The sequence below is a fragment of the Ovis canadensis genome, chromosome 4 (assembly GCF_042477335.2).
Source record: "Ovis canadensis isolate MfBH-ARS-UI-01 breed Bighorn chromosome 4, ARS-UI_OviCan_v2, whole genome shotgun sequence".
NCBI classification, from domain to species: domain Eukaryota; kingdom Metazoa; phylum Chordata; class Mammalia; order Artiodactyla; family Bovidae; genus Ovis; species Ovis canadensis.
This window is the reverse complement of record NC_091248.1, coordinates 62,007,329-62,027,015: the sequence shown is the minus strand read 5'-3', so window position 1 is coordinate 62,027,015 and position 19,687 is coordinate 62,007,329. Positions and strand designations below refer to the sequence as shown.

At 40.3% G+C, this 19,687-nt stretch overlaps 2 protein-coding genes across 3 annotated transcripts in view; one reads left to right on the top strand and one right to left on the bottom strand.

Annotated features, from left to right (window-relative positions):
- The first annotated feature begins 884 nt into the window (after window positions 1–884).
- The window catches only part of SYPL1 (synaptophysin like 1), a 32,873-nt gene continuing 14,070 nt past the window's right edge, over window positions 885–19,687 (top strand). The window contains exons 1-2 of one of the 2 annotated variants that reach the window (XM_069586673.1): window positions 885–1,008; window positions 1,248–1,319. In XM_069586673.1, the coding sequence (XP_069442774.1) occupies window positions 895–1,008; window positions 1,248–1,319 (186 nt within the window). In that variant the 5' untranslated portion in view covers window positions 885–894. Of the gene's footprint in view, window positions 1,009–1,177; window positions 1,320–19,687 lie in introns of those variants that run through there. The other variant, XM_069586674.1, reaches the window with a different exon arrangement.
- On the bottom strand, window positions 6,747–7,351 carry LOC138438797 (high mobility group nucleosome-binding domain-containing protein 3). Its single transcript, XM_069586675.1, has one exon. It carries the CDS (start codon window positions 7,259–7,261, stop codon window positions 6,959–6,961), a length of 303 nt encoding a protein of 100 aa, XP_069442776.1. The 5' UTR covers window positions 7,262–7,351; the 3' UTR covers window positions 6,747–6,958.

Genomic DNA, 19,687 nt, shown 5'->3' with positions numbered 1-19,687 from the left:
TAAGATTGTCTCTGTGGACCAGGAAATTGAAACATGTTCTCTGCATTCTCTAGGAAACAAACAAGGAGGTAAATAGGTCTCAAATGAGAAAGGATTAGCTTCTTAGAAAGAAGGTCAGTAACACTTGAGTAACTTCAGTGGCGAGGAACCTGCTGACTCATAGATAAGCGCTTGGAAAATCAGTATATATAGGTAAATAATTGGAAGCTGGTATATTGAAATTCCATTGTGCTAGATTCCTTTCTTTCGTATTAGGGGTACATGATGTTAGTCCCTTTACCATACACTCCAAAAGGCCAGCATTTCATCTCCAAGAACTTCCAAGATACTAGGAAAGCCAAAAAGATCATTTCTTCGGGGCTCCGATAACTGGGTGCTAGAAGGTAGGTGTCACCTAGGCGACTCTCAAATGGGGAGCAGCAATTAGCCTTTTGTAGAGACTCCAAGAGCGTCCCACGTAGAAAACTTGACTGACAGGGTAGGAGAGGTGGGTAAATGGGTTAGAAGAAGCCTGTCGGACCAAGTCTTTTTCTGTTAGGTATAACCTTATTTGTAAATCGTTCAACCCTGACTCCAATGGTAAGTTTGAAAATAAACAATTTCCGTAAGAATGTTTGATCAATCACGTTCCTAAGAGAGACCCTGTATAGCGTGGTCGCTCAAAGTCCGTTGTTCTGCAGTAACTTTCCATCATTTTAATAAAAGGTCTCTAGCACCAGCCTTGAATCGCGCCTTCATTTGTGTCAATGTTATAAACCTAGCTAAAACATTGGGAAGAGTGACGGGAAGCCAGTATAACAAAGCTGTTGGGCCAAAGCCGTAGGTTTCCGGTGGATGGTTTTCGCTGCGAGCAACACTGGCCCCAGCTACGCCGGCGTGGGAGTGAGCGCGCGCATGCGCGGCAGGAATCCGAGCGCGGAGGCTGGACTTGAGGGAAGGGGGCGCGGCGCGCGCAGCATGGCGTCTAACATCTACTTGGTTCGCCAGCGGATCAGCCGGCTGGGCCAGGTACGGCTCGGGGAGGCACCGCCCCTTCCCTGCCCGTGTCCGCCCTCGCCTCCCGTGCCCGCCCCTCTCCGTCTCCGCCCCAGCGCCTCGGCAAGCGGCTCAACCGCCGCCGCCCCGCCCCGCGGCCTCCCAGGCCCGCCTCCCGGAGCCGCCCCTCCTGCCCTTCCTCACGGCCGTGGAGCTGTGTCTGGTCGGTCCCCCTCCTCCTCCGCCTAACACGCTTTCCCTCCTTCCCTCAGAGGATGTCCTCCTTCCAGCTCAACCTCAACCCGCTCAAGGAGCCTCTCGGCTTCATCAAAGTCCTCGAGTGGGTGAGTGCAGCCTGCGCCGGCGAGGCTGGGAATCGCGTCGCCGCGCCCGCTCCGGTTCCTGCTCCCCTTCCGGCGCCCTCTGCCAGGAGACTGGGAGCTCTGGGAACGGGGGCGCAGCCCGCCCCGCACGGGCCGCGAAGCCGCCTTCGCCCCCGGGGACGGGCTTGGACGGGACTGGACGCGCGGGGAGGGGAAGAGAGGCCGAGGCCTGGGCCTGCGCGGGGCGGGGCCGCTGCGGTCGGCATTGAATCACGAGTCCCTCGGCTGCCTCTGTCCCAGGCGGAGCCCCCCACCCCCACCCCTACACACACACACCGCAGCTCTCCTCTGGGTGTCCCCCGGAGAGTGGGGGTTCAAATTTCTCTTTGGCTTCACAGCTTTCCGCAAGGGAAGAGAAAACTTCCTGTTGCGGTCTAACCGAACCCGCCGGGCTGGAGTCGCGCTCAGGCCGGCAGGCGCTGCCTCTGCGCCTCTAGCAGAAGGGGCCAGTCAGTGCATTTCTGTCCCCTGCGGACTCGAGGCCGCGCTCCCTCAGAAGTTGGTGTGCCTTCTCCAAGTGATTTGACGAGCTCTTGGGTCTTAATATGCTTTTAAGATTGGCTCCAAGTTAAAAAGGATAAAAATAAACTGGGACAGGGAAGCGGGCGGAGGTGGGGGGAAAAGCTCCAAACAAAATGCGTTGTTAGTCTGATCCACTGAAACACACGTTAGGAATCGCATGTTGGGAACACATTAGGAATCCAGTTTGTTTTCGGTATTTCGCAGCAGCATCCTGCAGTCAGCTTTCAGTCCTTCCCTGGGGACACTCTCAATCATTAACATCAAAGCAGATTTATTACTTCGACCTTGGTAATGATCACTTTGGAGAGCTTAGTGAATACACCAGGCACTGCCTTCAGAGTTAGTGGCCTAGTACATATTCCAGTGCTGGTTTTCAGGCCCGTATTAATAGGCAGCTGGCATCTGTTCAGTGTGCAGGCAGGTTGCTTTTGTAGCCAGCAATATTTACATCCGTAACTCTTCAACCCCTTATGTTAATAATAAAATGGTGAAAAAAACTTAGATTTCCTGTTTTAAATAACCTGCGGAGGTAACACAGAAACTCAGATTCTCTAATGAATGCTCAGTCTGATTTCCTTCCTACACCCGAAGTTTCCTATGTTTCCCCCAAAGTTTTACTTGGTGTTTTCTGAAAACTGTGCTAATTTCACACAAACGTTTGCGTTAAAGACACCTAAATGTACGTATTTAGGGTTCTATAAACATCTGTCCAGATTTAAATATAAAGATAATTACATTTGAGTATATAAAAATTTCACATTGCAAGAGGAAAAACACAGTTAACTTGGCTAATCAAATACCAAGTTTAAGGAAAAAAATCTTACACCTAGTAGTTTAGTCTTCTTGAGGATTATAATTAAACTTATAATTAATTTAAAATTTCACTTAAATGAAGTCAGTTGTTTATATTTGTGCTTACATTATTCATCAATCTTTTTTAAAACAACTTTTTTTCCTTTATATTTTAAAATATTAGTGGTAAGTTTATTAATGATCATAGGTGACATTTTTGAAAGATACCCTTTTTAAGCTTAGGAAAATACTACTGTCAGTTTGAACAATTCATTTTTATACAGAGACTCTTTCATGAAAAGAATATCCATTGTTGATGAGGTAGAGAATTATTTATTCAACAAATATTTGAGTATGTACTATATACCAGTGCTGTGCTAAGCACTAACAGACAAATGGTGAATAAAACGTGGTTTTTTTCCTTGTGACTTAATAAAAAACATGAACACAAATATAAATATGCTGTATGACCAATACTATAATAAAGGTATAGGTTAAGTGTAGTAGGTGAAAGGAAGGAGAAATCAAATTGCTTGGAGGTGTAGAGAGGATTTCATAGACTAAAGAACTTGTTCACTTGGGGAATGGGTGGGGAATGGCTTTCTAGGTAAAGAGGAGCTTATGCTCAGTGGTGTGAAAAGCTGAAGCAGCAGAGCCCTATTTGAGAACTTAAGTAGTTGAGGTTGACTGCAGTCTTTACTGGGAGGGAGATGGTAGTTTGAGATGATTCTGAAAGGTTTCAAATAGTTTGAATACTTTGGAGTTCATTCTACGAGCCAGTGCTTCTTAACCCTTTGGGTTACCCTTGGATAATCTAGGCCCTTAAGAGAATGCGTACATGCAGGTACAGAATTTTGTATTGTTTATTGTACAGCTTCCACTTAAGACCAGAATTCCTATTGTGTGTAGTGGATTCACTCATTCAAGAGTAAATAAACAAGTGGATAATATAATTAGATTTGCCTTTTAGAAATTTTTATTTTGTCAGCAGTGTAGGGGATGAATTGAAAAGGAAAGGCCATAATTGAAGAAAGGGAAATCTATTGTTGGAAGTATCAGTTCAGTTCGGTTGCTCAGTGGTGTCCGACTCTTTGCAACCCTATGAACCACAGCACGCCAAGCCTCCCTGTCCATCACCAACTCCTGGAGTTCACCCAGACCCATGTCCATCGAGTCAATGAAGCCATCCAACCATCTCATCCTCTGTTGTCCCCTTCTCTCCTGCCCTCAATCTTTCCCAGCATCAGGGTCTTTTGAAGGCCTAAAACTAATCGCAGTGGAATTAGAAAGCAAGAGGTTTAGAAATTAGAATATATTTGTGTGTTTGCATGTGTTTAGTCGCTAAGTCTTGTCCATCTCTGATCCCATGAACTGTAGCCCACCAGACTCCTTTGTCCGTGGGGTTTTTCAGGCAAGAATACTGAAGTGGGTTGCCATTTTCTTCTCCAGGTGATCTTCCCCATCCAGGGACTGAACCCGCATCTCCTACATTGTAGGCGAATTCTTTTTTTTTTTTTAACTCTTCCTGAATTTTATTTATTAATTTTTAACTAATTTATTTAATTAGAGGCCAGTTACTGCAGCCGTGAAATTAAAAGATGCTTACTCCTTGGAAGAAAAGTTATGACCAACCTAGATGGCATATTCAAAAGTAGAGACATTACTTTGCTGACTAAGGTCCATCTAGTCAAGGCTATGGTTTTTCCAGTGGTCATGTATGGATGTGAGAGTTGGACTGTGAAGAAGGCTGAGCGCCAAAGAATTGATGCTTTTGAACTGTGGTGTTGGAGAAGACTCTTGAGAGTCCCTTGGACTGCAAGGAGATCCAACCAGTCCATTCTGAAGGAGATCAGCCCTGGGATTTCTTTGGAAGGAATGATGCTAAAGCTGAAACTCCAGTACTTTGGCCACCTCATGTGAAGAGTTGACTCACTGGAAAACACTTTGATGCTGGGAGGGATTGGGGGCAGGAGGAGAGGGGGACGACAGAAGATGAGATGGCTGGATGGCATCACTGACTTGATGGACGTGAGTCTGAGTGAACTCCGGGTGTTGGTGAGGGACAGGGAGGCCTGGCGTGCTGCAATTCACGGGGTCGCAAAGAGTCGGACACGACTGAGTGACTGAACTGAACTGAACTTTACAATGTTGTGGTGGTTTTTGCCATACTTTGACATGAATCAGCTACAGGTGCACGTGTCCCCCCATCCTGAACCTCCCTCCTACCTCCTTCCCCACCCATCCCTCTGGGGTGTCCCAGAGCACAGGCTTTGAGTGCCCTGCTTCATGCATCGAACTTGCACTGGTCATCTGTTTTGTATATGGTAATACACATGTTTCAGTGCTGTTCTCTGAAATCATGCTACCCTCGCCTTCTCCCGCATAGTCCAAAAGTGTTCTTTACAGCTGTGTCTCTTTTGCTGTCTTTCTTGCATATAGGGTCGTTGTTACCATCTTTCTAAATTCCATATATGTGAGTTAATATACTGTATTGGTGTTTCTCTTTCTGGCTTACTTCAGCCTGTATAATAGGCTCCAGTTTCATCCACCTCGTTAGAACTGACTCAAATGCATTCTTTTTTATAGCTGAGTAATATTTCATTGTGTGTATGTACCACAACTTCCTTATCCATTAGTCTGCCAGTGGACATCTAGGTTGCTTCTATGTCCTAGCTGTTGTGAATACTGGGCAAGCAAATTCTTTACTACTGAGTTACCAGGGCTTCCCAAGAATATATGTGTAGGATGAAGAAAAGGCGGGACTCTAAGATGACTGCCAAGCTTCTGACTTGGAGTAGTAGTGGCACATGTAACTAAGACAGGTCACTAAGGAAAAGCCGCAGATTTTACGTAGGAGGTCAATAAGGTTTTGGATATATTAAATTTGTGGTCTCTTTAGAGCATGTAAGTGGTGGTACCCTGTAGATATATAGGTCTAGAATTTAAAAGAAATACAGGCTGGAGATTCAGCAAATATTTGATTGTAAAGGAAAGGGAATAGTTAAGAGAATGGAGAGAAATAACCTCACCGTTAGAGATATTTCAAGAAGAGTACTCAGCAATATTAGGTGCAATGTGAAAGAAAGTGAAAGTGAAGTCATTCATTCGTGTCCAACTCTTTGCTACCCCATGGACTGTAGCCCACCAGGCTCCTCCATCCATGGAGTTTTCCAGGCAAGAATACTGGAGTGGGTTGCCATTTCCTTCTCCAGGAGATCTTCCCAATTCTCGGGATTGAACCCGGGTGTCCCGCATTGTAAGCAGACACTTTACCATCTGAGCCACCAGGGAAGCAGATTAGGTGCAATAAGTTAAGTAAAATAATTACTAAAATGCCATCTGTTGATTTTGGTAATCAGTAGGCTTTAATAAGAGCAGTTTTGGTAAAATCAGAAACCAGATGATAGTAGACCAAATGGATGTATGTAAGAAAGAGAATACAGTGAGGGTAGACCACTATTTGACTGTGAAGATGGGAGAGAATGAAAGTGTTAGTCACTCAGTCGTGTCCAACTCTCTGCGACCTCCTGTAACCCGGCAGGCTCCTCTATCGATAGAATTCTCCAGGCAAGAATACTGGAGTGGGTTGCCATTCCCTTCTCCAGGGGCTCTTCTGGACCCAGGGATTGAGCCTAGTTCTCCAGGATTGCAGGCAGATTCTTTACCATCTGAGCCAGCAGGAAAGCCTGGGTGGAAACCTATTTTAAAGATGGGAAAGATTGAATGTGTGTGTACACTGTAGAGAAGAAACTTTTGAATAGAAGGTTTAAAACAGAAGCTGAGAGAGATAAGACAAAGTTCCAGAAGAGAAAGGCCCATAGCAGGAATTTTTTTTTTTTTTTTTTGCAGGCAGGAAAACCTTTTATTTTAAACCACAAATAATCAGCAGGTGGCCACAACTATCCATGTTTCATTAAAATCACATAAAACCTAGGTACAAAAGCACCACTGATTATTGCTCTAGAAAAACGGCATGAAAAAATTCGAATATGCACAGTAAAAGCACCACAGAATGCACAGGACTAAAATTTTAAAGCGAGAGCATGGAATACTGAAATCAATTTTATAGACAGCTTCCAATATTAAACTGGTATTTATTTTACTCAAGGATGATGGAAATTTCCAAAAAGCACGACTATGAGAAGGTAAAATGTCCATCCTTATATATTTTTGTATGCCAACTAGTAGAGTCCTAAAAAATTAGCATTTACAAAATACTCGGTAAAAATAGCTTTTAAAAGTTGTCCCAAGAGGTACATAAAATCAACCCCAATTTTCATGACCATTCATTCTCCCTCGTTAGCTACAGATTCAGTTTTCTGTGCCTCTTCAGCTTTAGTGTCACCATTTTCAGACGGTGCTGCGGGGCCTTCCTTTCCAGCGTCCTGCTTCTCCTCCTTCTTCCCTTTAACACCTTTGCTAACCTTTGCTGCCGGTTCTTTCTTAGCAGATGTTTTTCTTGGTTTAGGTTCAGGTTTGGGGGGAGCAGGTTTCGCTGACAACCTGGCTGACCGTCTGGTGGGCTCCTGCTTAGTTACTTTGGATCCATCCTTGCCCTCTGTATTCTCTGGAGACTTTCTCTTCGGCATAATGACTGTATTCGTGCAGCTTAAAAGTAAAGCAACGGGCTGGAACTACTGGCACCGCCGCTGGATGCTGCCGCCGCCGCAGCTGCTCACGCGCAGGTCTTGGCGTAGCCCGGCCTCCGGGACCTCCCATAGCAGGAATTTTTAAATGTGTTTTAAATGAATTGTAAGTTTCATAAGGTGTTGAAAGATATATGAGTTGCTTCTAAAAATAGTCAATAAGTTTACAGTCAAATATAAAATCTAGATAAAGGCTGTTTATTATAAATATTACTATCAGAATAATTCTCCAAATCAGTTTATCTTTAATAAGATTCTAGAAGATGTTAGACTAAGATGCAGTCTGATAATATATAACTTTCAAGGGGTTACAAATCTGAAGGCCTCGGAGACATGAAGACAAGTGCCCAGGAAATATTTATTGACAGGATAAAAATCCAGTTGCCAAAGCAGAAGCATTTCTACTTTGCTTCTAAACTGCAGCTACTATGCATATAATATATATGAAACTGTTATCTCCATGTTACTGAGGTTTAGAGAAATTAAATAACTTGCCCAGTATCCCATGGTTGTGATTACTATATCCTGGACACAAAAGTCTGTTCTTAGGCTTTTCAGTAACTTCCATTTGTGTTTCTGATTGGTCTTTTAATAAAGTTAATGAAAAGATTAGCAAAAATTTCAAGTTTAAGAAACAAAAATGTAAGATTCCTAATGTATTTTTTTCTTGTTACATTTATGTTTCTACTAGATCTTAGAAGTTAAAACAAGTAGGGTTTTCTTGATTCATTTATCAAGTTTGAATTTTTTTTCTGATTTTATACTTATAATTAATGAGCAAATTCAAAAGAACATTTAAAAGCATTATTGTTTAGTCCCTCGGTCTGACTCCTTTGCAACCCCATCGCTTTGGGGTTAATTATTCTCCAGGAAAGTTAGTGTGAAAAACAATGATTAAGAAAACATACAACCATTTGAGCATTACATATGTCAATTTGTTTAAACAGCCTACTTTTAGAAATAGGTGCTAGTTTATATAGAATAATCATCCCAAGTAGACCACTAAGATTTTTGCAAACAGGGACCATGTTTTATTGTAATTTTGTGGTTCATAATATAGCACAGAAGAACACAACAGAACATACAGATTGTATTACAGAGTACAGGGGATGAGGCATATTTAGACTCATGTTTGTTTCATCCATTTGCTTAATACTTAAATTTTTAGGCTATCAGTCTATGACACTGACTGCATTTTAAGGAACTTAATCTTTCTCTTAACCTTGCCATTTGTGTTCACTTTTTTTCTCTATTGTGGAAAGGGAGAAAAAAGGATTTCAAATGGTATTTTGTGCCTAACAGATCGTCTCTCTGTACATGTAAAACTTGGAATAGACTGATTTGACTTACCTCGTGCCTTTGCTTTCTATTTCTTCTACCTGGAATCCTCTCGGTATTTACTTTGAACACTCTCATGGGATATACAAAATGTTTTTTCCATAGACTATATATATATTTATGTTGTGTGTATATATATATGCTTTTAGAATGCACAAACATATACACATATGCACTTACCTCACACAAATAACAACCTCTGATAAAACATTAAAGGGAAATTTAAGGTAACGGAGCAATGCTGTATTATAATAAAGTGTTCTCAAACACTGGTCTCAGAACCCCTTTAAACACCTAAATATTGAGCACCCCAAAGAATTTTTGTGTATGTAGGTTATATCGGTCAGTATTTACCATATTAGAAATTTAAGCTGAGATTTGAAAAAAAAATTTTATTTTAAAATAATCACTTGAAAGTTAGAGTACACCAGTGACAACAAATGTGGCTGGTTTTTCTTAAAGTGAAAGGCTCATTCTATTCATTAAAAAAAAAAAGATCTGACAGATATCTGAGTCTGAATAACTATATTATGTCTATTACTCATTCTTTCAAGTAAAACTCGTATTCAACGAAAAAAGTGACTATTTCAGGGAACAACTCAGTTGCTTAAATGTTCTCCCTGGAGACAACCATTGTATTTCGGTATGCAGTAAAAGTGATTTTTGTTTGTTCATTTGTTATTAAAGTACTATAGTTAATTTAAATTGTTGTTTTAGTTTCTGGTGTACAGCAAAGTGATTCAGTTATACATACATATATTCTTTTTCATTTCCATTATAGTTTATTACAGTGTATTATAGTTCTCCGTGCTAAACAGTAGGACCTTATGTTTATGTTTTCTATAGTAGTGTGTATCTGCTGATCCCAAACTCCTAATTTATTTCTCCCTGCCTCTTCTTTGGTAACTATAAGTTTGTTTCTTATGTCTGTGAGTCTCTTTCTGTTTTTTGTGTTTATTTGTATCATACTTTTAGATTCCACATTTAGGTGATTTCTTATGATATTTGTCTTTCTCTTTCTGACTTACTTCATTTAGTCTGATAATCTCTAGTCTATCCAAGTTGCTGCAAATGGCATTATATGCATTATTTCATTCTCTTATGGCTGAGTAGCTTTCCATTCTATTTATAGACTACATCTTCTTTATCCATTCATCAGTCAATGAACATTTAAGTTGCTTTCATATCTTGGCTATGTAAATGGTGCTGCTACGAGCATTGGAGCATTTTCAAATTCGAGTTTTCTCCAGGTATATACTCAGGAGTGGGATTGCCAGATCAATGGCAACTCTGTTTTTAGTTTTCTTAAGAACCTCCATGCTGTTTTCTGTGACTGCACCAGTTTACATTCCCACCAATAATATGAGAAAATTGCCTTTTCTCCACATTCTCTCCAGCGTTTATTTGTAGACTTTTTGATGACTGCCATTCTGACTAGTGTGAGGTGATACTACATTATTTGCAGTTCCCTGATAATTAGCGAAGCTGAACATCTATCAGGTACCTATTGGCCATCTGTATGTCTTCTTTGGAGAAATGTCTATTTAGGTCTTCTGCCCATTTTTGATTAGGTTACTTTTTGTTATGGAGTTGTGTGAGCAGTTCGTATATTTTGAAAATTAAACCCTTGTCAGTTGCATTGTTTACAAATATTTACTTGCAGTCCTTAGCTTGTCTTTTCAGTAGTAAAAGTATTTGCACATCTTGTTTCATCCCACAGAATTTTAAGAAGACGCAAGAGTCAGGATTTAATAAAAGTAATGATTTTTCTGTTTCATCAAAGACACTTTCAAGTAAAACTGGCTTTTTTCATTAACTGCAAGTGCATGGCAATGAACTGACAGTTTGATGCTTTTGCTGATTCTTACTGAAGCCTAGCAGTTTTACCCATCAGTGCTTTTGTGTTGGATCAGCGCAAATGCCAACACAGTGTAAAAAGCAAATGATGTAATAATATTGTGAAAATATTTTTGACCTCACAGACCCCTTGAAAGAGTCTTTGGTACTCCTTGGGATCCACAGACCACACACACTGAGAATTGCTTTTCTAATACAGGGTAGATGTCTTTGGGGACCAGCAATGGAACAGAAATATGGGTGGGAGAAGGACTATTCTTGGATCTGGGAGATAAATCTGAGAAAAAGCTTCAACCTATTTTTTGGATTTATGACTTCCATGGAGTAGAGTACTTAATGTACTAACAAAGACTTTAATCAGTCTACCTGCTTAAGGTCTGCTTTGTGATAAATTGAATATTCTCCTATGTTAGTAGTTTGGGGTCCCAAAATATAGATACAGTGTTTGCAAAGTAGGGAATTAGAAATGATTATAAAACTACTGGGCAGGGAAATTACTTATAAAACCACTAGACCAAGATGGAAAATGGGGAAATAACATACTCAAGTTGAGCCTGCATCAAATGTCCTGAAACACATGAAGAAACTAGTTCACTTAAAAGCTCAGATTATATCAGAGTACGTCAAGGCTGTATACTGTCACCCTGCTTATTTAACTTATATGCAGAGTACATCATGAGGAATCGCTGGGCTGGAGGAAGCACAAGCTGGAGTCAAGATTGCCAGGAGAAATATCAATAACCCTTATGGCAGAAAGTGAAGAGGAACTAAAAAGCCTCTTGATGAAAGTGAAAGAGGAGAGTGAAAAAGTTGGCTTAAAGCTCAACATTCAGAAAACGAAGATCATGGCATCTGGTCCCATCACTTCATGGCAAATAGATGGGGAAACAGTGGAAACAGGGTCAGACTTTATTTTGGGGGGCTCCAAAATCACTGCAGGTGGTGATTGCAGCCATGAAATTAAAAGACACTTACCCCTTGGAAGAAAAGTTATGACCAACCTAGATAGCATATTGAAAAGCAGAGACATTACTTTGCCAACAAAGGTCCATCGAGTCAAGGCTATGGTGTTTCCAGTGGTCATGTATGGATGTGAGAGTTGGCTGTGAAGAAAGCTGAGTGCCAAAGAATTGATTCTTTTGAACTGTGGTGTTGGAGAAGACTCTTGAGAGTCCCTTGGACTTCAAGGAGATCCAACCAGTCCATTCTGAAGGAGATCAGCCCTGGGATTTCTTTGGAAGGAATGATGCTAAAGCTGAAGTTCCAGTCCTTTGGCCACCTCATGCAAAGAGTTGACTCATTGGAAAAGACTCTGATGCTGGGAGGGATTGGGGGCAGGAGGAGAAGGGGACGACAGAGGATGAGATGGCTGGATGGCATCACGGACTCGATGGACGTGAGTCTGAGTGAACTCCAGGAGTTGGTGATGGACAGGGAGGCCTGGCGTGCTTCCCTGGGCACGCCTCATGGGGTCGCAAAGAGTCGGACACGACTGAGCGACTGAACTGAACTGAACAGATACTCATTTTTCTGTGAAGTGAAAGACAGCCATCCAAATCAAGAGTTGGAATACTGATTCACTCCAAAAGACATAAAAATAATAGAACAGTCTGACATGATTTTAAAATAGGTATATTTTGGTTCCCCTGAGATTTCTAGTTCCATATTCAGCTAAAAAATTGTCTAAGAATGTGACATAGATATGTTTTCAACATGTAATAATTAAGAGTTAGCAAAAAACACCTAGCTATTTCTTTCAATAGGAACTTAGGTTTACTTCTCATGGTTCAAATTCTTACGGTTTATGGAAACTACTAGCAGGCTATTTTGGAGAAGGCAATGGCACCCCCTCCAGTACTCTTGCCTGGAAAATCCCATGGACGGAGGAGCCTGGTAGTCTGCAGTCCATGGGGTTGCTAAGAGTCAGACAGGACTGAGTGACTTCACTTTCACTTTCACGCATTGGAGAAGGCAATGGCAACCCACTCCAGTGTTCTTGCCTGGAGAATCCCAAGGATGGGGGAGCCTGGTGGGCTGCCGTCTATGGGGTCGCGCAGAGTTGGACACGACTGAAGTGACTTAGCATTAGTAGCAGGCTATTTAGAACTTTCTGTGATTGTACTTTTCAAACAGATGGAAATAATAGAAAAGTGAAATTGAAGCACTTTGAAACTGACTTTACTGCTCAGTGCACAGTGGAAAGAAACTGAAATATTAACATTAGTAACAAAATGTTTTTTATATCTTTAATAAATGCTTCAGACCTTGACTTAGCAAAATCAGTACCTTGGCTCTAGGCATCTAATCTGACTGACTGTAAAAGCAGACATGCTATGATGGTTCATCTAAAATACTGAATGGTCATCTGATTTAGTAAAACAGCATGCATTGATTTTGGACATAGACCTTCATTTACAGTATACTTTTAGGTCTATTTCTGAAGATTTCAGTTATATAATTTTCCTGAATAGCTCAGTCATGAAACGAAATAGCAGAGGACCGTGCAACTAAAAACATGTAAAAGATATCTGTAAATTAGATGAGTACCAATGTTCGTCAGTAGGATCTTCTGTGAGCTGTGCAGTGTCTGGGAGTAGGAGCTGGAACTGGGACTCTGGCTAACTATCAGTATAAGATTTTATAGACAAAGCCCCAGATGCATGTTTTACTATGTCGTTATCTTAAGGCATATTATATACTCTCATTAAATTTCATTCAGATTTTTAAAAACCCTTATTTCAGGTATTTGTCTAATAATTTTTTTCCCCCAACTTTTTCTGATTAAGTAGAATCTTTTTTTAACCTGGTCATATGGCTGGTGAATCCAATTCACAAAGAGTATTAATGCTCTTGGACATGAGTTTTTGTATTGTTACTGAGTAGTTTCTGTGAAGACATTTTTAAGCCACTAGTCCATTTTGTGAAGGTTAGTTTGGTTAAAAGTAAATAGTTTATTCTATAAAGTCAACTTGCCATGAACACTCACATTATGATACATGAACTCTGAAATAGAAGAATGGGTGATGGTATCACTGTCTGTCCTATGTTATGGGACTCCCTTACCTTCAGGATACCCCACATACTGTCCCAGCAGCTGACTCTCTGACATACAGGCCCAACATGGGTTTCAGCAGTATATTAAATTTAATGAAGCTTTACTTCCTTGTTTAAGTCTAAGAGTAGATATAAATAGACACATTTTCTTCTTGTACACCATTTAAATTGAGTACTCCAGTCTACTTTCGAGAGTAGTATTCTGGAGGGCCAGTCTAAAGTATGTATGAGTTACAAATATCTAAATCAATGAGGCATCTGTTGTGTCTCTAATGTGGGTCCAATGGGCCAGAGAGGTGAGTGGAACTCTAGACTGTCATCGTGAATATGGGACCTTTTGACCTGAATGGAAGCTTGCTCTCATCCTGTGCCTGGATTCTTAGTCATTACCCTACAAGTGGAATTTTATGTCAGCGGTTTCAGTCATTCTTAATGGGATAGAGTGGGGGCGGGGGGTAAGATTAGTTTCCTAAGTGGCAAGGAAGTGTAAATCAGCATACCACCACAACTCATTTTAGACTAGAAGTACAAACTGAAATGCATATTGGAACCCCTCGTAAAGTAAATGAGTATAACAAGCTCTTTGGAAGAAGAAAGAATAATATAATTCATTGATTACTGGTAACTAACATGCATTCTGAGGGGTGGAGAGATGATAGAAAGTGACAGCAATCTGGAAAGCATATTCCATTTCTTAAGTGTCATCTGTCACTCATTTCTATGGGACTGTCACTTTATGGGAATATAGGTCTGATGTTGCCATAACTTTGTTTCCCCATTCACATGCGGGAAATCCAAATTTTCATGTGCAGCATGCTGATAATACTCACAACAGATTCACATTTTTCATGAATACTGGGAAGACCATAAATCTGTTTTCAGGCCAGGTTTCACCCGTGGGCTGCCAGAATATAAGTTCTAATTGAAATCAAAGTACTAGTACAATACAGGGAAAGGTGAGATGATTGGATAGCTTACCCTCAGATTGTTTGTACTTCATTTAGTAAAAAGTGTGTGCCTCATCCCTTTTTTCCCATAAAATAAAGACCAAAATGACAAACATGACATTTATTTATCTTCATAACAAAATGACAAACTTGAAATGATGAATATGTAAGACTTGAAATATTATTTTATATCTACATTATTGAGTATTTTTTTTCCCTTTAGTTAAGCAGTTACTTAGCATTTGGTGTATGTCAGGCCTTCTTCTAGGTAAGCACTGAAAACCCAAGAATGCAAAGATACGATAGTCTGCCAAGGGAGGGGTAAAGGCAATAATCTTAAAAGCAATAAGCTGTGGTACAGTGTGCCATTTATTAACTAATTTTTGTCTTAAGTGGCAAACTAGTTTTTATTATTTTGGGTTTTTTTTTTTTTTTTAATAAGCAAGATACACAAAAATGCCTATAACAGAAGTAATGAGCTCAAGTCTGGCAGCCTAGTAGTCAGAATATTTCCACCACAAGGAATCGGACAGGGCCTTAACAGATGAGCTTATTAGAGATGCAGGGTGGGGACGGAGGGGGAAATCCTGGCAGAAAAAAAAAACATACATTCAAGACATAAATACTTGGTGTGTTTCAGAAACAGTAAGTATACAGTGCAATATGACAGAATTGTATAGGCCCTCGCACGGAGTACAGTGTATAAATCTAGAAAGGTAACGTTGAGGCTATGCCTCTCAGCCCTGCCTCTTATGCCAAATTAAGAACTTCGGGCTTTATATGTTTTCTCAACCATGAAATCTCAACCATGGGAATGACACGACCAGATTTTTATTTCGTATCAGTATGACGTCACTCTAAACAGCTCTGTGCCATAGAAACAGTGCAGACTACAGATGCCAGCCGTAGAGTACCTTTAAGCATTCCACTAGCCACACTAAAAAGTAATAAACGGGAGGTTAGTTTTAATAATACATTTTGTTTAACCCAATATATCCAAAATATTATTGTTTCAACAAGTAATCACTATAAAGTTTTTGATGAGATATTTTGCATTCTTTTTTTCGTACTAACTCTTCATAAACCATGGTATATTTTACACGTACAACCATCTCAGGTCAGGCTAGCCATTTTTAAAGTGCTCAGTAGCCACATGTGGCTTATGGCACCTTAATGGAGACTGCAGCTCTAGAGCCCACAGTAAAAGATGGATGGCATTAAGAATGAGTTTAAAAGTGAAGAGTCTGTTGGGTTAGTCCAAGGGAAAAATGGTGAGGGCCTGAACAAAGATAGTGGCAGGAGTGATGTACACAAGAAGTGTTACTTGCTCATTCATGTCCAACTCTTTGCGACCCCATGAATCACAGCACGCCAGGCTTCCCTGTCCATCACCAACTCCCGGAGTTCACCCAAACTCACGTGCATCGAGTCGGTGATGCCATCCAGCCATCTCATCCTCTGTCGTCCCCTTCTCCTCCTGCCCCCAGTCCCTCCCAGCATCAGGGTCTTTTCCAATGAGTCAACTCTTTGCATGAGGTGGCCAAAGTATTGGAGTTTCAGCTTTAGCATCAGTCCTTCCAGTGAACACCCAGGACTGGTCTCCTTTAGGATGGACTGGTTGGATCTCCTTGTAGTCCAAGGGACTCTCAAGAGTCTTCTCCAACACCACAGTTCAAAAGCATCAATTCTTTTGCGCTTAGCTTTCTTCACAGTCCAACTCTCACAGCCATACATGACCACTGGAAAAACCATAGCCTTGACTAGACAGACCTTTGTTGGCAAAGTAAATGTCTCTGCTTTTTAATATGCTATCTAGTTTGGTCATAACTTTCCTTCCAAGGAGCAAGTGTCTTTTAATTTCATGGCTGCAGTCACCATCTGCAGTGATTTTGGAGCCCCCCAAAATAAATTCTGACCCTGTTTCCACTGGTTCCCCATCTGTTTCCCATGAAGGGATGAGACCAGATGCCATGATCTTCGTTTTCTGAATGTTGAGCTTTAAGCCAACTTTTTCACTCTCCTCTTTCACTTTCATCAAGAGGCTTTTTAGTTCCTCTTCACTTACTGCCATAAGTACTGTATACCAATATATTTTGTCTGCTTTCTGGTTGCTTCTCCTCTCCCCATATTCTGATATTATAAACAATATTACTGTGAACATTCTTAATGCTTGTCATGTGGTATGCATGAGCAAGAGTCTGTCCTAGATCTATATGCTAGTAAATTCTAATCATTTGTAACATTTTTGCAAATATCTAATAGTTTGTAGTGTACCCCAAAGCAGATGATTCAAGGGAGTGAGAAATGAAGACAAAAACTGCAGTCTCTCTATTACCTAATCTCAGAAAGGACATCGCATTCCTTCTACCGTATTCTGTTCACTAGAAGCAAGTCACTGTTCTATCCACATTTAAGTGGGGTAGGTGGAGATTAATCTCTACCTTCTGAGGGGAAGAGTATCAAGGAGTTTGTGGATGTTTCTTTAAAACCACCATTCTCCTTTCCTTAGTGCCCTATAAAGCCAGTTCTGTTAGATACAGTTTGTCTCTATACACAAGTCTGCTTCTGGCCTTTTTATTCTGTTGATTCAGTTGTGTGTGTCCTGTTTCTTTTTTCTAATTCAAAATATGGATATATGGGATATCCCAGGACTCATTTCCTGGCCTTGTGTTCTCACTGTATATTCATATATATTTATGCTGAAGTAGTATTCTTCTTTCTTAACTTTTTAACTCTTAACTAAAGATACCAAACTATGTATGGACATTATACCAGACTCTTCATATATACAACTAAATTCCTTTTCATATATCTTTCTTCGTGGAAAAAAAATTCCATGGATAGTTATGATCCTGATTATGGGTGGCCTGATTCAAGGCCCTGGATTAATCCATGGGAGGCATTATGTCAGTGTTCAACAGTATAGGACTTGCACTGAATTCCATCTATTTGCTAGATGTGTGTAACCTTGAGCAAAACAGTGCCTGCTCTCTTTGAGTTTACATTGTAGAGAAAAATGGACAAACAAATAATGAAGTGCTGTCAGGCACTGTTCATTACAATGGAGGAAAAATAGATCAGTACAAATAGAACTGATTGTGTGGAGTGGGACGGGCACTGTTTTTTTAACATAGTGTGGTTAGGAAAAGGCTTTTCTGATAAGGTCACATTGGAACAGGGAGCTGTGGAGTAGGAAGCTAACCATGTATTCCAAGCAGAGGAAATAGTACACAGGTTCTGAAGGAGTTTATTCCATGTCTTTAAAGAATAACAGGGAGAACATTTGTGTAAAGAGTTTTGGCAGGGGAAAAAGTAGCTACATGAGATCGGAAGTTTTAAAGGAGGAAAGGATCTTGTAGACCACTATATAAACGTTGTATTTGGAGAGAACTCAGAAGCCAGTAGAGAGTTTTGAGCAGATGATAAAGTTTTCTGCCTTACATTTTTAAAAGATGGCCCTGGCTGATGTGGAAAATAGATTGAAGAAGAGGCAGAGACTGAAGTAAGAGGATCAACTTAGAAGACTGTTAGCATTTAATTCAGGCAAGAAGTAATAGTGGCTTAGATGAGGATGTTGTGATGATGGTGGGAAAAGTTAACCAAGTTCTGAATATATTTCATAAATAGAGCCGTCACCATTTGCTGAAGGATTGAGCTTTTGGTTATTACACTATATCTTGGGTTTTTGTTTGTTTGTTTTGTAGAAAATTCATGAGATACAAAAAGAAAAAAATTATCTTTTGTCTTCTTTTCAGAGGTGACCACTTAAAATTTTGATGCATATTCTTTTTAGTTTTCGTTGTGTATGTGCACAGATAATAGACTCATGCACAATGCATTGTTTAAACAAACTTTATATGTAATGAACCTTTTTCTCTATCATTAGGTATTGCCCATCATTTTAATGACTGCATACTGTTCTCTTTCAGGAATGAATTACAGTTTATTTGACTCCCTGTCAATATTTAGGATGCTTTCAGGTTTTTCCCTGTTTGAATAGCATTTGAGAAAGCATTGGTACATTTCTTTAAGCATATGTATGATAAGGAAAACAAATCTCCAACTACTTTCTGAGACCTGGAAATAGCCACAAGTGAGGCCTTATAAGCTCATGAAATAACATTTCTGCTTATAGTTTCTTGACTTTATAGTTACCCTCGGGTTTCAATTTATCCCCTTTTGGTTTTGATACTAATACATAAGACTTCCTTTGGATTTCATACTAATATTTAATAGGTACACTGTAATAGGAGCAGATGTGTTGTTATATGGGCTGTTATACTAATTTCTATATTATACTCAGGAAAATAAAATCACATATGTTGAGAGGTTGCAGCTGCTGCTGCTGCTAAGTCGCCTCAGTCGTGTCCGACTCCGTGCGATGCTATAGACGGTAGCCCACTATGCTCCTCTGTCCCTGGGATTCTCCAGGCAAGAATACTGGAGTGGGTTGCCATTCCCTTCTCCAGTGCATGAAAGTGAAGTGAAGTAGCTCAGATGTGTCTGACTGTTTGTGACCTCGTGGACTGAACCCTACCAGGCCCCTCCATCCATGGGATTTTCCAGGCAAGAGTACTGGAGTGGGTTGCCATGTCCTTCTCAGCATGTGCTACTATATGCTAAATACTATATTGAGTCTTAAATTCAACCTTCACAATAACTCTATGCAGTAAATACTATTACTATTGCCTTTTTCCTTTTTTTTTTTTTAACATTTTAGAAAACTGATGCTTGGTAGGGTGAACACAGTATAAAATCCTGGTTAAAAACAAACTCTGAAGCCAGACTGCCCAGGTTTGAATCTTGACTTAGCAGTTATTAGCTGTGTAACCTTGGGAAGTTACTAACTTCTTTGTGCTTCTTTTCTTTTTTAATGGACATTACTTTTCTTGTTAAGAGTACAAAATAATGACACAATTAAAGTGTTTCTCACATTATGACAATCTGGATTCTCATCTTCCCCTCACAGCATGGAATACAGTTTCCCTCCAATATCCTAAACTATTTCTAAGGACCTCACGCTCGCTTTGCCTTGCTTTGAATTCATCCTTTCTGCTAGCATGGCTAACATGGCCAGCTTCTTTTCTCATTATTAAAATTTTTTTACCTAAGTCTGCAAATAACAAATGCTGGAGAGGGTGTAGAAAAAAAGGGAACCTTCTTACACTGTTAG